Source organism: Aotus nancymaae, unplaced genomic scaffold (genome assembly GCF_030222135.1).
Source record: "Aotus nancymaae isolate 86718 unplaced genomic scaffold, 86718_ANA_hifiasm-v0.15.2.pri h1tg000008l, whole genome shotgun sequence".
NCBI classification, from domain to species: Eukaryota; Metazoa; Chordata; class Mammalia; order Primates; family Aotidae; genus Aotus; species Aotus nancymaae.
Genome location: NW_026988419.1, coordinates 62,030,416 through 62,048,107, shown reverse-complemented (window position 1 = coordinate 62,048,107; position 17,692 = coordinate 62,030,416). Strand labels below are relative to the sequence as shown.

At 38.4% G+C, this 17,692-nt stretch overlaps 1 protein-coding gene and 1 non-coding gene across 6 annotated transcripts in view; both read right to left on the bottom strand.

Moving 5' to 3' along the window:
* Positions 1–17,692, bottom strand: part of MAP3K20 (mitogen-activated protein kinase kinase kinase 20) — a 197,771-nt gene that overhangs the window by 48,538 nt on the left and 131,541 nt on the right. For all 5 annotated transcript variants that reach the window (XM_012462360.2, XM_064373402.1, XM_012462359.2 and 2 more), the window contains exons 9-11: positions 15,906–15,980; positions 10,247–10,353; positions 2,312–2,447 (exon numbers count right to left, since the gene is read on the bottom strand). In XM_012462360.2, coding sequence (XP_012317783.1) covers positions 2,312–2,447; positions 10,247–10,353; positions 15,906–15,980 — 318 coding nt within the window. The remainder of the gene's footprint in view (positions 1–2,311; positions 2,448–10,246; positions 10,354–15,905; positions 15,981–17,692) is intronic.
* Positions 5,712–5,818, bottom strand: LOC135273804 (U6 spliceosomal RNA). Its single transcript, XR_010341604.1, has one exon. It is a non-coding gene; the product is annotated as a U6 spliceosomal RNA (small nuclear RNA).

The following is a 17,692-nucleotide window of genomic DNA, read 5'->3' as shown; positions in this document are numbered from 1 at the left end:
TCAGCTTCTGAAATTTGTTCAATTGTTAGATATTCTCAGGGACTCTTTGTGGCTTGTTGTATTATTTTGAGGGTCCTTCCTCACATTAGGTGTGACGCTAAAGCTCTCTCTGAATGTTTCTCAGATAAGCTTCTATTGTTAAAAGAAATAAAATTTTACATTAAGCTTCAACTATAATTAGAAAATAAACATTATCCATATTAATGCATAAAGGATTAATCTTCCCAAATATCCTTAACTAATGTTTTAGTTTTAGGAAAGAAAATAGTGTCCTTGAAATGAATTCAATGATACAGTTTTTTATGAAGTTACATAAATGCTAAACTCATATAATTAAGATGAGGCCACATACAGGAAACCTAAACCGCCAGCCTCTTCCTTTTTAAAAGGTTTATTTCATCTTTCTCTAAGAAATCTGTTAAAGCCAAACAGAAACTGATGTGAGGACAAAAGAAAATACCTACTTACAAAATATCTGAACATAAACTTTCTTTCCTTCAGAAATACCAGCTTTAAGCAGAAGAGACATTAAAAGCAAGTACTGTAAAGAAAGAAAACTTATCTCCCATAAGGAAAAAAGAAGAAAATCTCATTGAGATTGTGCTGCAGGCTGTCCATTGTTAGATGGTAGCCCTCAAAGCAGTTCCTTCACCGAAAGTTTTCTGGAGTTAAAAACTCAAGCAGGCAACCCACCGAGCACACAGTGCTTTATTATTTATTATGCAACTATGTTACTAAGAGCAATAATGTGTGCTAGGCAGCCCATAATTTCTTAGCAAAACTGATGCCAATAAACTAAAGAGAGGTTCTGAAGCATATGTGAATGGGTAAAGTTTTTTCTTAAAATACTACATTTAGAAAGAGTCAAGCCATGCAATGCTCTACAGCTTTAGATTTCAACGCATTTTACACAAAACAAAACAAAACCTCGCAGACTTCAGAAGCGGTACTCTAGGGATGAGGTCACATTTTTGCTTCTGTCCCTCATGAGCTCTGGGAGAAGCAGTGCTCCTGTGCAGATCCCTAGAGTGAGGCTTTCACAGGCTGCCTGCTGGCACCAAGTCAGCCAGTACAGGAAACTTCTCTCATCATCTTTCTCACCGCCAAGTTAAATTCCCAGATAAAATGTGGGTACTTTTTAAATGTTCCATGATACTGTTATGGATAGCAATTCAATTCATTTTGGAATTCCCTGGAGAACCGAAGTCCTTCTTTTTCCAAGTTGGATCTGATAATAAACATTTAGCTTCATTGCATTTTCTTTTTTTGGATATCAGGTTGATTCTCCACACAAGTTGGGAAGGAGACAAACTATTTTATTCTTTAGATGCTAGAAAATATTTTGCAATTGGGCACTGGCTGCTTAATGAAGATTAAGACTTTTAAAGATGGGAAAGCTTTTTGCAGACCATGAAATGAACGGCATTTCAGTTTTTTTTGGCATAATTACCATAGCACCTATCAAAAATGAATTTAAATTGTTCTCTTTTTATCTACCATTACTTGGTTAATTTTAAGTGAACAAATATTGCCCATTAAAAACCCTGGGGAAAAAACAATTATACATAATTCCTGAAAATGTCATGCCATTTAAAATAGGAAAGAATGCTGAAATTTGATTAGATTTTAATAATATATCAGCATGTAAGCTCAAGCTTAGTGTATAACCAGTGAAATGCTTAAAAATAATTTTTATATTCCTCTAAATACAAGACTTGGGAGAAAACAAGATACCGCCTAGGTGTAATACATACTGAAAGCTTGTCTAGAGAGAATCTTTTTCCAATATTTTGCTGCCCATGATTGTAACACTAAATTGAGTACGAAATATTAATGCTTCTCATTTGTATGTCATCATGGTTAGCTCCATTTTAGAAGGAAAACATGGTTAAGTTCTGACACATCGAAGACTTTGTTAGTCTGTGAGCTGCTGGAGTTACAGTTATTAATGACTGAGCGACTAGGAGTTAATCAGCACTGAGGTGAATGTTCCGAGATTGAGCAGATGGTGTGAAAATACATCGGATTTTATTTTTGTAATTCTAATATACAAACACACTGACAGAATAACAGTTCTTAAGGAAGGAGCCAGAAATAGGATAAGCTTTTCTCTTACATCTCTGGCATTTTGTTAGTTGAAATTGGGTATGAATGCCACTTGAGTACACACACGGGCCCTTTAATACCCAGGCGCGAGGCAGGAAATGAGGAGGGGGCGTGGGAGGCAGGGGAAGAGGTGCCATGCTGCCATGCTCGGCCTCGCAGTCTACGAGCTGCATGTGGAAAGACAGCAAAGGGGGAGGATACTCACCGGGGTGTTGGATTGCTCGGTCAGCTTTTGCTCCCACATCTTTAAACGTCTTTCTCGTTCTTTAAGCTCCTGCTCCTTAAAGCTGAGATCACGCTCTAGTTTCTTTAGCCTCTCAAGAGTTGCCTCAATTTCGCACCTGCACAGGGATAGCTGGTTTCAGTCTCAACTTCACTTAAGAGACATCAAATGCTTAGTGGGTCCATCAGAATGCTAACCAAAGTAAAAGATAAATGATGGTGCTTTAAAATCAACCAGGAAACTGCCGGAGGAGAAGGAATCTTTCATGTCCTTAAATATCAAGAGGTAGTTTCTAGCTTGGAAAAATAAGCTCAAAATATTTCAACCAAGCATGCAGGAGCCACTGGGGTGCAGTATAAGCTATGGAGGTGGTGTCCTGGTGCCCTGGTGCAGCCATTTAGTAAATATTTACATTTATCTAGCTCTTTACATTTTCCAAGTGCTGTTATATATGATCTCATCTTAGTCCCATAACAGTCCCAAGAAACAGGTATTCATCTCAGAGTATAGGTGGGAAAATGATATTCAGGTTAGGTGATCAACAACGCACCATCAGTAAGTGGTTGGAATGACACTTTAGGCTACTCATTGGCTGAGTAACCCAAGCAATCAATTGACTAACCTGACCCAGTTTCCTCAGTTGTAAGGGGTGGTGCTTATACCACATTAGGGTTCCCCTGCCTGCCTGATCCTCAGCCTTACATAGGCAACATGTTTTTTTTTTTTTAAAAAAAACCACACACCAGAACTCAACAAAACATGGATTTCTAGGACCCATCCTTAGAGCTTATGAGTCAGTAGGCCTGGGTGGGGCCCTGGAATTTTCTTTTCTTTTTTGTTTGAGACAGAGTCTCACTCTGTCACCAGGCTGGAGTGCAATGTCGCCATCTCGGCTCACTGCAACCTCTGCCTCCCGGGTTCAAGCGATTCTCCTGCCTCAGCCTCCTGAGTAGCTGGGACTACTGGTGTGCACCACTATGCCCAGCTAATTTTTGTATTTTTAGTAGAGACAGGGGTTTCAGCATGTTGGCCAGGATGGTCTCGATCTCTTGACCTTGTGGTTTGCCTGCCTCGGCCTCCCAAAGTGCTAGGATTACAGGCATGAGCCACCACACCTGGCCTCTGGAATTTTCATTTTTTAATAAAAGACCCGAGTAATTTTTACAACCAGGCAAGTGTAGGAAACCCTGAGCCAGATGAACTCTGAGGTCCTTTTAAATTCTAATAATTTTAAAGGAAGTTATTTCCTTAGTGTCTATTGGCCAACCAACCTCGCCACTTGGAACCATATGCCATGTTACAGAACTCTGTCCTTCACAGAAGGTGGAACTGGTACCATGGCTCAGCACAAACTTTTTTCTCCTTCAGGGCTGTTGCAATGTTTAAGTTTAAATTTATGTTTTGACAACTGGAAGTTCTTTCCCTTGAGTTTCTGGAAAGCTGTAAGTAAGCAACAATACTGAGAGAATGAGGGAGAGGCAGAGGAAGTCAAGGCTAGAGGAGGCACTGTAGAGAAGGATGTGGAAGAAGCTGAACTCTTGGGTGCTGCCAGCAGCTGCTTCCAGGTGCCACTGAGGCAATCCTGTGTTACCACGGCATAATCACAATTGAGACCTTGACTATGGAAGGGAGAAGCCCCACATCTAAGTTCATGAATATACGTAATCCAAGTCTGCCTTTTTCTTTCTAGGGAGAATAAGAGCTTACTCTTATTGGACCATTCCAATGCTCTTACAGATAATAAGCAAGTGATGAATGAAAACAAAAGATTCTGGGCCTTAAGTGGCAGCATCCAACTCAGGGAACAGGTATGGAGGTGGGCTAGATTTGGCTCAACCCTTCACTTCCCTGCTCGTCTGAAATGCACCTCAGAGCAAGGGAGGCAGCAATCAGGTGTAAGAAGCCTCTGCTGCGCTGCCCACAAATATCAACACCCTGTCCCTTTTACGACCATTTGGAAAATCATAAAAGGCTAAAGTCATATTACAGTCCCTAAAGAATGCAGTGAATCAGCAATCTTTCAGAATTATGACTATCATAAAATCCAAATTTTATCCCTGATATTTCTAACAAAAATATTATACCTTGCACATAAAGTTTTTATTTTTCAATGGAAAAATTTGCTTCTGTCCCTCATGAGTTCATGAGAGCTCATGAGAGGAAAAAATCACGAAAAACCTTAGGGTAAACTTTTGTCACAAAAAGGGAAACAGCGAGCCATCTTCAGTCAGTGAGGCGGTCGGAGGGTGGCAAGGAGGTGGTGGAGCTGGGTGGGCTCAGTGTGTGATGGCAGAGGCCTGGACCAGCATCTATGGAGTGCTTCTGCCAACCCAGTCCCCATGCCCCTGCCAGCGAGACTAATCTCTTTGATGTTCTTTTAGACCAGAGTAAATGGCCTCTACATTTGATTTCACTTGTCGTTTAAGCCAAAGATGCATCTTAAGTTCCCGCTCTGGGAGCCTACTACAATTTTGAGCACTTCTGGAAAACAGATCAAGAGTTAAATAAACGGAAAGCTGTGACACAGAAACAGACACCGAGTCAATCTCCTTCCTAGTCTGTCTCCTCAGGCCCAGCTTTCCCACAGCCTCCGAACACCCTGGAGTCTGAAATCATGTGTGAGGTGATATACCATTAGAGGCGTAACCCAAACCCGTGGACGACGTAAAAGCAGCTGTTCCCTTGGTTTTTTTGGTGCATTGTTTTGCATCAAATTCATTTGTTGACATATTTATATAACCTTCTTGTTCTAAAAATATAGTTTAAATGTCTTAGTTGATGAAAATTATGGTCTTCTCATAAGCCAAATCCAATCAAGGTCAATGTCAACTAGTATCAATTTTCCATATGCCAAAAACAGGCAATGAACTGTAATTATCTTCTTTCATCAGACAGAAACTTACTTTGAAATAAAAGGTCAATTTGTAAAAAGAGTGATATAGAAGCTATATTACATGATAAATGTATAATCTGTTTATTAAATGTAGTGTTATATATTACATGATTTGTGCTAACATTGCACACATTGCAAAGGCTACATTTTTTGATCTCTGCTTTTTTGTTTTTAAGAAGGCATGTCAGAGTGAGAGTACTTTGGTCACCACGGGAAACACAACGCACAGAGTGTTTTGCCAAGAGAGACAGATCTGAACGCCGTCACAACACGGAGAGGCTCGTTCAGTGTAGGTTACCACAGATGTACAATCACATGGTTAATGAAAATCTAAAACAGGACCAGCAGCAAGACACATTTTCTGCTTTTTTCCTTTTTTTTTTGGAGGAGGTGGGAATGGATTTGGAAGTAGGAATATTCCTCAATGGGGTCAGTGCCTTCACTTACAGGGGCCTCAGTTTCCCCACTCTTGGACATTAGAAAATGGAAGAAAATATGGAACACTTCACAAATTTGCGTGTCATCCTTGCACAAGGGCCATGCTAATCTTCTCTCTATTGTTCCAATTTTAGTATACGTGCTGCCGAGGCAAGCACTCCATTTTCCGTTCTTAATTCTCATTGCCATTATTGCTAGTAAGTCAATGGGAGGAGAAACTAGCTGAAGATCTGATGAATAAGGAAAGGTCTGACACTAGATTTTGTTACTATGATTTATTAGGTCAAAGGAAAGAACTCATTTTATGTGGTTTTCAATAATGTAGTTTTAAAAAGAGTCTTCAGAATAACCATCCAATTTTCTAAAAATACAAGTTGCATCTGGTCTATGTGTAGAGGAAGCTCTACCAGAAAATAATCATTTGCCAGAAACGCCACCGCAGGATTGGAATCAGGCTTCACTGTGATCACTGTGACTCTAATTTACTCAAACACTCTTTGGACACTAGTCAGGTGGTTTCAGACACTAGATAAAAGTTGTGGGGGGAAAGGGAGTAGTCTGAATTTGTTGTCTTTTGAAATGTTGAGATTATCTGATAGAAACACATAATTCTTTTCAGCAGTTGACACTGAGTTAGACAGTCGATTTGCCTTAATAACCTAAAATGATCATGCCCTGTAATATTTCTCTTAGCTAAAAAGGAATCCAGTCAAGTCAATGTTGCATGCTAATGAGAAGACAGCCTGACAACGGCCACACGTCAGTAACTGTACTGCACAGCATGGGTGCAAGGGCAGGCCTGTGTTACCAGACCACCTGGGTTCTGTTTCCAGGGCCATCCCAGCACTATATGATTTTCAGCAAGTTACTCAATTTACCTTTGCATCTGTCGTATAATTTAGGGTTGCTATGGGGATTAAAAAAGAAAATCTAAATGAAGTACAAGCATCTGGTAAGAACCTAATAAGTGACAACTGTGTTTATTATTATTAAAATTACTATTATGGTCCTCTCTGTTTTTAACCAATTGCCTACTTCAGTGAAAACAGCTCTGCTGCTTCTCAAAATGTGGTTTACTGGTTCAGGACAAGATATATATTCTCTCTCCAGCTCTCAGAACAGGATTAACAGTTCCTGAAAGATGAGGAGGCCCCCCTAGGCAACTGTATGCCTTTTATTAAAATATGTCACTATGTTACCTCTTTTTTACCCCCCATTCTCAATCATCATTTCTTTCACTTTTCATCTTCAAGCATTTTAAAAATTGAATTTATCATTCAACTAGTCCGTGCTTAATGTAGAACTAGGAAATAAAATAATACAAATAAAAAACACTCTCTATAATCCCATAACCCAGTGATAACACTGACTTTTTGATACTTTTCTCTATGTATATATGCACAATAATATATATTTTATAAAAAATAGAATCATTCTAAACAAACTAGATTATAGGCTTAACTTTTAAATCATTGATCAGATCCGTGTTTTTAGGAATGACCATGTTATTATGTGCATAGAGAGATTGTCATTTTTAATTTATTTTTCTGTTTATTGCACTTTATTACCATTTCTGGTTTATCCTTCTCAATGATGCTTTGCTGAATAAGTAAGTGTCCACACATTTTTGCACAGCCTTCCAATTTCTTTTTCTTTTTTTTTTTGAATAGGATCTCATTCTGTCGCCCAGGCTGGAGTGTAGTGGTATGATCTTGGCTCAATGCAGCCTCGACCTCCCCAGCTCAAGTGATCCTCCGACCTCAGTCTCCTGAGTAGCTGGGAGTTACAGTCACAATGCCCAGCTAATTTTAATTGTGAGTAGAGATGAGGTCTCTATGTTGCCCAGGCTAGTCTTGAACTTCTGGGCTCAAGCAATCTTTCACCTCAGCCTCCTAAAGTGTTGGGATTCCAGGTGTGAGCCACCACACCTGGATTTGTTGACTTACTTTAAAAAACTCCCTAGCTTGGTATTAAAATCCTACTAATCTCTTTGATAATAGATCAAATAGCATTTTCTCTAGAATTCTTTTATTACATCCTTGTACTAGATCAGATTTCATGGCTATATGCTCTCAGACCTCTAGTATTTCTCTGTCATAATACTTGTCAAAATAGAAATGAGATAGTTTTTAATATATTTAATAGTTTAACATTGGACACTTGGGCTGGAGAGCTCCATGTGCCCTGGGATTCTTGTGCTCATTGCTACGGCTCAGTAACAGAATGGCAGCAGTCATTCTCACACCAGCAGAAGTTCAATGAATGAATGAATGATGAATGAATAAATGTAAGAAGTACTTTTGTCATGGCAAACAAATTAACTTACATTAATATTCTCCAATATAAATTAGAGAACATTAAATCTCAAACTTTCTCTTGCATAATATCATAATGTCTTTTTATATTATTACTACCATAGTAATTTTCTCCCTTGCTTCCCCAAATAGTTACTGAGCAAATGCTGTGTTCAAGGCACATTTAGATGCTGTGAGTTATGAACAAACATGATTGTCTGCCTCTCTTACATTTCAGCCGGTAAGACGCACATTAAACACTAACTGCTGAAGTACTTCTTAATTCCAATAGCAGTAAATCCTATGAAGGAGATGCTCTCAGAGCACATAAAGTGGAACCTGGTCTGGCCTGGTGTCAGGAAGCGTTCCCCTGCAGACATGTTATTCTACTGCTATGTGAATGATGAACAGGAGTTAAGGTGGGGTGTGATGGCAGGTGTGGTGTGCAGCTAAAATGGGATAAGTTTTAAAGAAAGGAAACTGTACTTGTAAAGACCCTTAATGGGGGAGAAATATGCATGTGTTGAGGGACTGAAAGCTAGAAATTAAGGGGAGAATGCTCTTCTTAAGCTGATGCTGGTGATGCCAGAGTACAGAGGGTCTTGTGAGTCTTCTTAAGTACTCTGGTCTTTTTTTTTTTTTTTTTGAAACCGAGTCTCACTCTGTCACCCAGGCTGAAACACAGTGGCATGATCTCAGCTTGCTGCAACCTCCACCTCTCAGGTTCAAGCAATTCTCTTGCCTCAGCCCCCTGAGTAGCTGGGACTACAGGTGTGTGCTACCACGCCTGGCTAAATTTTGTCTTTCTAGTAGAGATGAGGTTTTGCCATGTTGGCCAGGCTGGTCTTAAACTCCTGGGCTCAAGTGATCCACCTGCCTTGGCCTCCCGAAGTGCTGGTATTACAGGCATGAGCCACCATGCCAAGTATTCTGGTCTTTGTCTTAAGAGTAATAGGAACTCATATATGGATTTTAAAGGAGAGTGATCTGATGACAGGTATACTGATCTCTTACTGCAAAACACAAATATTACTTAAAAGCTTTGTTTTTTTAATTATCTCAGCCCGGAAAAAAGTCTCTCATAACTATACTTGAGCTCACTGTATAACTTTTGAATTAGTAAATAAAAATTTATTTACCTCACTGGTGCTAGATAGATATTTCAAAGGAATAAAAATAAAGTTATTATAAAACAACAAACAGCCCAAAGAAATATCTAGCAACAGAAGTAAACAACACTAGATATCTAGCAACAGGAATAAACAAAGTAGTTTTCAAAGTGCATGCAGTATTCACTTGGCATCAGCAGATGGCGTAAGGCATCATGTTACTGCCATGGCTATCTGGAGCAAAGATGAAGTTACCTAAATCTGCTGAGTTGGGGGCAGGAGGGAGGGCGGAGGGGGAATAATGTCAGCTTCCAAACATGCTATTTATGTTCATGCATCATGTGACCTGGCTTAAATGTTTGATCCTGGGTTTACTCTTCCACTCATACAATACAGTTTTCTCATTACTAAGTTTAACAAGCTTTAATAGTATTTATGACATCTAAAGTTTTCTTTTAAGAGTGTTTTTTATATTCTCTCTATCCCCCTCCACTAACAGACACGAGTGCTCTGCAAATTTCAAGGTAAACAGTATTCTTGTTTCTTACGGAACAGAGGCCAAAGCTTTCTAACAAAGAGTAAACACAGAGAAATGTCTGGTAACCATCTTTTGTCTCAGAAGATACAATTTCAGTATTCTTTTTTTTTTTTTTTTGAGATGAAGTTTTGCTCTTGTTACCCAGGCTAGAGTACAGTGCACGATCTCAGCTTCACTGCAATGTCTGCCTCCCAGGTTCAAATGATTCTCCTGCCTCAGCCTCCCAAGTAGCTGGGATTACAGGCATGCACCACCATGCCTGGCTAATGTTTTTATATTTTTATTAGAGATAGGGTTTCTCTATGTTTCTCTATGTTGGTCAGACTGGTCTTGAACTCTTGACCTCAGGTGATCCACCCGCCTTGGCCTCACAGTTTTGGGATTACAGGTGTGAGCTACCGCGCCCAGCCTCAATATTCTTTTCAAATACCTACACAAGGCAACAATCTTGGAGAAACACTCTTGCTTACTTATGAAATGCAGGACTTGTAAGATTTCCAAAATCATAAAAAAAAAAAACTTTTCTTTTTCCCTAAGTCATGCTCAGAAATCAGTACTGTCATTAAGACCTCTGGTTCTCTTCTTCATTGAGACAAATGATGGTCATTCAAAGCCAGACACTGGCCAGGTGTCAGGGCTACCCACCTCCACTCCGCCTTGTTGTGCAGGAATGAGTTACACTTGTCAGGAAGGCTCGTGTCATTTGACATGGACTCCAGAATTGAAATGATTTGCTTGAATGATGGCCGTTTCTGAAGAAGAGGAAATAAGTAATCATTCGGTGGGACTTAGGAGATATTTAAGAGAAAACGTAGATATCTACAAGCATAGTAATAAACTCAACCTACCATAACAAAATAAAACATGATACAATGTCCTGATGTAGTTATTTTACAATCATCAGATCACTCAGGTTTAGGGAACCGTATTCTCTATTTTCAGTGAATTATTCACAAGGGGAGATTCAGATGTTGTTTTTCTCTCATGTGGTTTAAGGTTGGGATAATTTGTGTTTTTTCCCAGGAAGAGAGAACACTAATTCTTTTAGTTATGATTAAGAACTCCTAAAAGGACTTTAAAAGTCCTTTAAAAATCTATGTGGTAAATATGGCAAAAAGTTAATGGTAGAGGGTGTGTGGTGGGTATGGTAGAGGGTGTGTGGTGTGTATGTTAGTATTCACTGTAAAATTCTTTCCACTTTATGTTTGAAAATTTTTATGATAAAGTGTTGGGGGAAAATCTACCTATCAATCTATTGGAACTAATAAAACTGTCCACATTGGTTTGTCAGAAAACAAAATTCAGGTACTATGAAGATTACCTGGGTGAGGAAATAATCTATACACCAAACCTCCATGACACACAATTTACCTATATAATAAACCTGGCAATGTACCCCTGAACCTAAAAGTAAAAAAAAAAAAAGAAAAAGAAAAAAGTCCCCCAATTTTAAAGCCATCATAACTTCACTGTTCTCAATATTTATTTTCTATTATAATTTGCTGCACTGGTAAGACACTATAAGGTACTGCTCACTAGAAATGAGCAGTAGTTAAGTGTGTTTGAGCCAGCAGTAACTATTCTAGTCTGCCTCTTTAGACTCTAGCCAAGGTTGAGACAAAAGGTTAAAACAAAAAGAGACAAAGATAATAAAAAGGATGATGCATATTCTGTCTTCATCATGCCTCATAATTACACCATTACTGCACAAATTATACTTGCGGCAATTAAAACATGCATTTTAATTTAAGAGCACCAAAACAAGAAACAACGTTGAGGTGGCTTGCTCTCAGGATTTCCGTGCTTCCTACATTACTAAGAAAAGCAATTTTTCCATTTCTCAGAAATATAAAAACCTAGGATATAAATTGAGTTCTGCCATTATTCTTCTTGTGAATAAGGGCACTTGTGTGCGTGTGTGTGTCTGTGTCTTTAGAAGAGAGCATTCATAGAGAAATGTTACTGATATATATTAAGCCTTCTAATAAGCAAAGAGAAAAATGCCTTAAGTAGGAAGCTTGAAAAAGGTTCTGTTTATCTTAATTTTGTCCTCCTCTTAATTTCTCCCAGCATGTACTGGGTTTTAAAAGGATTTTTTTTTTTTTTTAAGACAGGCAGAGTCTTGCTCTGTTGCTCAGGCTGGAATGCAGTGGCATGATCATAGCTCACTACAGCCTCGACCATCTGGGCTCAAGCAATCCTCCTGCCTCAGCCTCCCAAGTAGTGGGGACTAAAGGTGTTTGGCACCATGGCCGGCTAATTTTTTAGTTTTTTTGTACAGAAGGGGTTTTGCCATCTTGCCTAAGCTGGTCTCAAACTCCTTGTTCCAAGTGATCTTCCTGCCTCAGCCTCCTAAAGTGATAGGATTACAGGCATGAACCAGTGTGACTGGCCGGAAAAATGTTTTAATAGTTTGCATAAGAACTAATTATATAATAAAAGATTTTCATTTTGTAAGGAAAAGCAGGAGGAGCTAATTAATTTTTAAAGAATAATTTTCCCTACATTTAATCATTCTTAAAATAAGGTGAAACTCTTCTGTAATTGGATGACCAGCATCCCTAGAAAAAAATTTAATTTTATAGTCAGAGCCTACTCTTGGATAGAAGTTATCAAAGTGAACATTTAAGAGGTGATAACAATATAGATTTTTGTGGTAAGAATATTCGATGAGTATTTTGGTTACTGAATACATTTGGTCTAGGCTCTAATATAAATTCCTCTGAAGGGGATTAGGTTCCTTTTAGGCATTACATAGGCTTTGCTTATTTAAAAGTTAAAATAAAAACTGGGACCATTTGTGAAGCATCTACATACATTATTTCTCTATTTGTTATCTTCATTTTATAGGTAAGGGCAATAAGGAAGTGCCCAGCATCAAACAGGAAGCAAGTTACAGAACCAGGGGCTCTGTTCTTAAACTCCTCAACATCTTTTATCATGTAAGGGATTAAACTCACGACTTTAACATATTTTTGTTTTGCTTTTTGGAATCGGAGTCTCGCTATGTCACCTAGGCTGGAGTGCAGTGGCACGATCTCAGCTCACTGCAACTTCCACCTCCAGGGCTCAAGCGATTCTCCTGCCTCAGCCTCCTGAGTAGCTGGGACTACAGATGCACACCACCATGCCTGGCTAATTTTTTCTATTTTAGTAGAGATGGGGTTTCACCATGTTGCCCAGGCTGGTCTCGAACTCCTGAGTTCAGGCAATCTGCCCCGGCCTCCCAAAGTGCTAGGATTATGGGCGTGAGCCGCTGCACCCGGCCAACATTTTTTCCTTATTTAGAAATGTCATTTTAGGACCTGAACCAATACCCACCTTTCCTTTCTTTCTCCTTCTCTTAAATAAAACATTCTGAGCACCTGTTGTAAGCCACTAAAAAGACTTGACAGTTACCTACTATGAGCTTTCTCTTGCATATATCACCACCCCTTCCTTCGACTCTCATTGCAAAAGAACACTACTTCTACAGGTGGGCTGACTATTTTAAAGTAGATGTTAATACTCTATAAATCTAAGGATTTTTAAAAAAGAAAGTACTTTGACTATTGTTCTACCTATGTGCATAGGACTGGAACTAACTTCTGGTTGAGTTGCTACATATTTCTAGCCAGTACATGGAGGTACCTCTCAGGAAATTTACTGTGGTCCGCCTACTTCAGGCAACAACCAAATTGGGCATCTACTTTCTGTATCAATGTAATGTGCAATAGGGAAATACATGTAACAACTACCTCTACGTCCTTATAAAGCTTGTAGTCCATCTAGGAAGAAAATATGTCTCTAAAAATACAGCTGTACAAGGTAAGGCCCAGACTGTGGTTTAGGAAAAGAAGTACTAAGCCTGGGGTTGAGTAAACAGAATAACCAAGGAAGATTTGATGAAGTACTCAGGGAGAAAGAAAAGAAGGAAGAGATCATGTTTGCGGAATGAAAGTATGGAAGGCATGTCTAGAGGAGATCAGCAGTGAGAGAGCTGGAAATGTGGGCTGTGGCCAGGTATGCGACCAAATCAAATACGAGGGCATGTCATTGTTTAATCAGAATGAAATGTCATGAATTTAGAAGATAAAAATCAATTTTAAACTTCCTTTATACCTCATGTGGCTGGGATGCCCTGAAGAAGGGTTAGCTTACTACATGCTAAAGAAATGCCAGCTGCATGGCTTCAGCACTGGGCCTAATGTTCTTGTTGTGTAAGGTGATTATAGGATCATTTCATTAATGTACTACAAAGGTACATTCTGAGAATTTTAATTAATGTGGTACTGAGTGCCCAATTAAGAAATTCAAAACTTGCTTTGCATACTGAAATGTAATCAGAGTTATAGAGATCTAGTTGCAATAATCAAATCCAATGCAAATAATTTCAGGCAAAATATTTATGTATCAGAGAGAAACATGTCCAAAATGACTTATGTCACAATGGACATATAACTAGTAGGAAGGGTAGGGAAGGGGCAGTATGATACCATTGTAACAGTAAAAAAAAAAAAAAAAAAAAAAAAAAAAAAGTTTTAAAGCAAGCTTGAAAATACCTGCTAATAGTTTCTACTGAGTTAGTTGCAAAATGTAGGCATTTCTCTTAATGCTTAAAAATCCCCATTCTGCAAAATCATGTACTAAAAATTATAGGGCCTAACCAGGAGCAGGGCAGACCATTCAAAGACCATGAAACTTTGTCATCAAATAGTATTAAAAAGAATAACAATCCTAAATAACATAGTAACACAGTTTAAAAACACGATTCTTCAGTAAAAATAAAACTAGGAATATCTAGGACTCTACTTAAAAAATAAAGGGTAAAGGAAGTCTACAGAATGGGAGTGAAAGCAAAGATTTTTGCAACATGTACACAGCACAATTTGTTGCTGGGAGAACCAGCAACAAGTTCTTTCAAGTCAAGCTAAGCCAAGCCGAGAAGGAGCACAGGGAGTGAACAGGCTTCACAGCACTGGGTCCCTTGCTGCCTTGTTGGATGGATTATTATACTCTGTGCTCAGTGTGGAACAATGTGTTGGGAAACATTCTGAACAATCAACGTGAATTCTGAGTTAACTAACATAGTCCCCAGTCTCCATTCTCACCAATGGCTTCTGAGTTATTCCCACTAACGAAACATATTGTAGAAGAACAAACTATATTTTATGGCCATTCATTCTTCTTGGGGGTTAGATTGGAACAGAGTTGAAAATCAGTAAGAAACTGGATTCTTTAGTCTTTTTAGTCTCTATTTAAAAGATCAGTTGTAATACCTCTATTTCCACAAAAAACTGGACAAATTTAAATTGTCACATTTTTATGTCTTTCTGGAGTGTAACTGCTCTTATTCCAATGTTTAATCTGTGAGGATATTTTTTATTTTTTAACTCATTATGGAAAATTCCAAAATACACAAAAGTAGAGAGAACAATATAATGAACCTCTATATACTGTCACTCAGCTTCAAAAATTATCATGGCCAATCCTGTTTAATCTATACTATCATCCATTTCCCTTCACTTTATTTTGAAGCAAATCCAAGATTAGCCTATCATTTTATCTGTAAATATTTCCATATGTATGCAAGAGTCTTTTAAAATGATCTTTGCAAGGAAAGGAAATGGGCCATTCATGCTCAAATGTGATAACCACATGAAAGCTTAAGTTTTGGAATTTCTCCAACTCTATTGTGATAGCTCAAAAACATCAGTGAAGCTGGACACGGAGTACATATGAAGATTCTCTAGAAGTACTACTTTTGCCTGCTCTTTGGCTAGAAAGGCAAAATAGTGCAGTGGTTAAGAGCAGGGACTGTGCCAGACTTAGTTCATTTCCAGCCTTACTCCCTGCTAGCTGTGTGGCCTTGAGCTCATGATGTAACCTCTGTATGTCTTGGTTCTTCATCTGTAAAATGAGGATAATTGTGGCCTCTGTTTCATAGAGAGATTCTGAGGAATAAATGTGTTAACATACATAAAGTGTGTGGAACAGTGCCTGGCATATTATAAGTACTGTGTCTTAGCCATCTCAATAGCATATAGGTGCAATAGTTATTACTAAAAATTAAAAACAAAATAATAAAATTATTTTTACTGACTCCAGAATGTCAAAGTGTGCTGTAAGAATGAGTTAATAATGAGTCACTAGAGATCAAGATTAGACAGATGTCAACAGGAAACTTTAACAGTCAATCTGGGGCTCTCAGGAGCATCAGTTCAGCTTTGCTTTGTAATGAGTTTTATTATCCTAAGTTTTAAAAACTGAAAGCCAAATGAGAAATTTCAAAATTCTAAACAATAACAAAAATACACATGTGTACCTTGGCATCAGCTTCCCAACACTGATGTAACAGTTCAGCAAAACTTCTGGGGCAACTGCTTGGAATGGTCAATCTCTACAAAAGAGAACAAGACAGAACACAGGGTTGATTCATTAAGGTAAGCAAACACTATCTGAAGGTTTGTAACAGAGTTAATTTAAGAACATAATCAAGATGTGAAATTTAAAGCTTCCATTGATTAATATATGACAGGTGAGAATTTGTTTAGATTTGTAATCTCTAAAGACTCATAATTTTCTTAAAACACAACTGTAGTAAACGGAAAAGTCAGGTTCAGTATAACTAATGCAACAAAACATCAAATATCTAAAACTACAGTAGGAGAGAAACCAGTTGGAACTTGAATACTAAATATAAAACCACAAGTCATTGTTCTTTTATAGGAAACTTACGATATATAAAACAGGCCAGGTAACTAGGAAACCAGTGTAACTTTGGCAGTAGGTATACAACTCTGAAAAGATCTGAGCACAGATCAGAGAGAGAATTTTAAAGAACTGTGCATTTCTCATTGGTTAATAAGATCATCTGAACCTATGACTGATTATGGTTTTGTTTTGGTCAAACCCATATACTGTAAGGATGCAATACAATAAAAATTATAATATGAGGATGGGTCCTGTTCTAACATCCTACAGTAGTTCTCATAGAACATGTGATGCCTCTATTCCACAGAAGCATTTTTGTCTGTTTTAGAGACTGGTGGGTTGCAACTGACAAATTTTAAGCATAACAGGTCAGGAATGCTAGACCCTTCAATGTATCATAACATCCTGCATGACGAAGAACTCCCTTGTATCCCACAAGATTTCAAATGCCCCATTTACATTCATGTAAGTGAAACAAGCAAACAATGAGGTTTTTAATTTTCTGGGCCTAGAATCTAATTTACAAATAAACACAAAGTATTTTTTAAACAGTTTGAAGATACACTGAACTTTGCAGAATGCTTATCTACCAAATAAAATAAAGGCTTATTAATTCTTGCATGATTCTTCTGACAAATATCCACAACAGTACCACTCCCTAGGTACTGGAGTCATTAATACAACCCAACTCCATCTGGCTGCATTTGTAGCTGCTGAGTTCTATTTATCCCCTAAAACTGCTCCATTATCTCCTCTAGTGTGGTCAGGCTTGAGCATCTGAATGCTGGATAACATCTGTCATTTATTTCTCTTTTATATTACAGTTAGAGTATTATGTTAACTTACAATATAATGTGTGTAGGTAGTTATGCTACCTTTGAATTTCACCTCAAAGGAGCATAAGGGGTTGTTAACATAATTGTTATAAAATGAGGGCCGGGTGCGGTGGCTCAAGCTGTAATCCCAGCACTTTGGGAGGCCGAGGCGGGTGGATCACGAGGTCAAGAGATCTAGACCATCCTGTTCAACATGGTGAAACCCCGTCTCTACTAATGCAAAAAATTAGCTGGGCATGGTGGCGCGTGCCTGTAATCCCAGCTACTCAGGAGGCTGAGGCAGGAGAATTGCCTGAACCCAGGAGGTGGAGGTTGCGGTGAGCCGAGATCGCGCCATTTCACTCCAGCCTGGGTGACAAGGGCGAAACTCCGTCTCAAAAAAAAAAAAAAATGAGCATTGGGTGTGATGGAGTTGAGAATTGCTCGTACTAAGAAGTATTAAGACTTATTCCCGTTTTGTTTGCCAAAGAAGTTTTGCAAATAACAAACTTAAAACTGAACTTAGCTGGATTTGGGGGAGGCTATGTGTGAAACTAGAAACAGTTGCCTTGACAAGAAAACT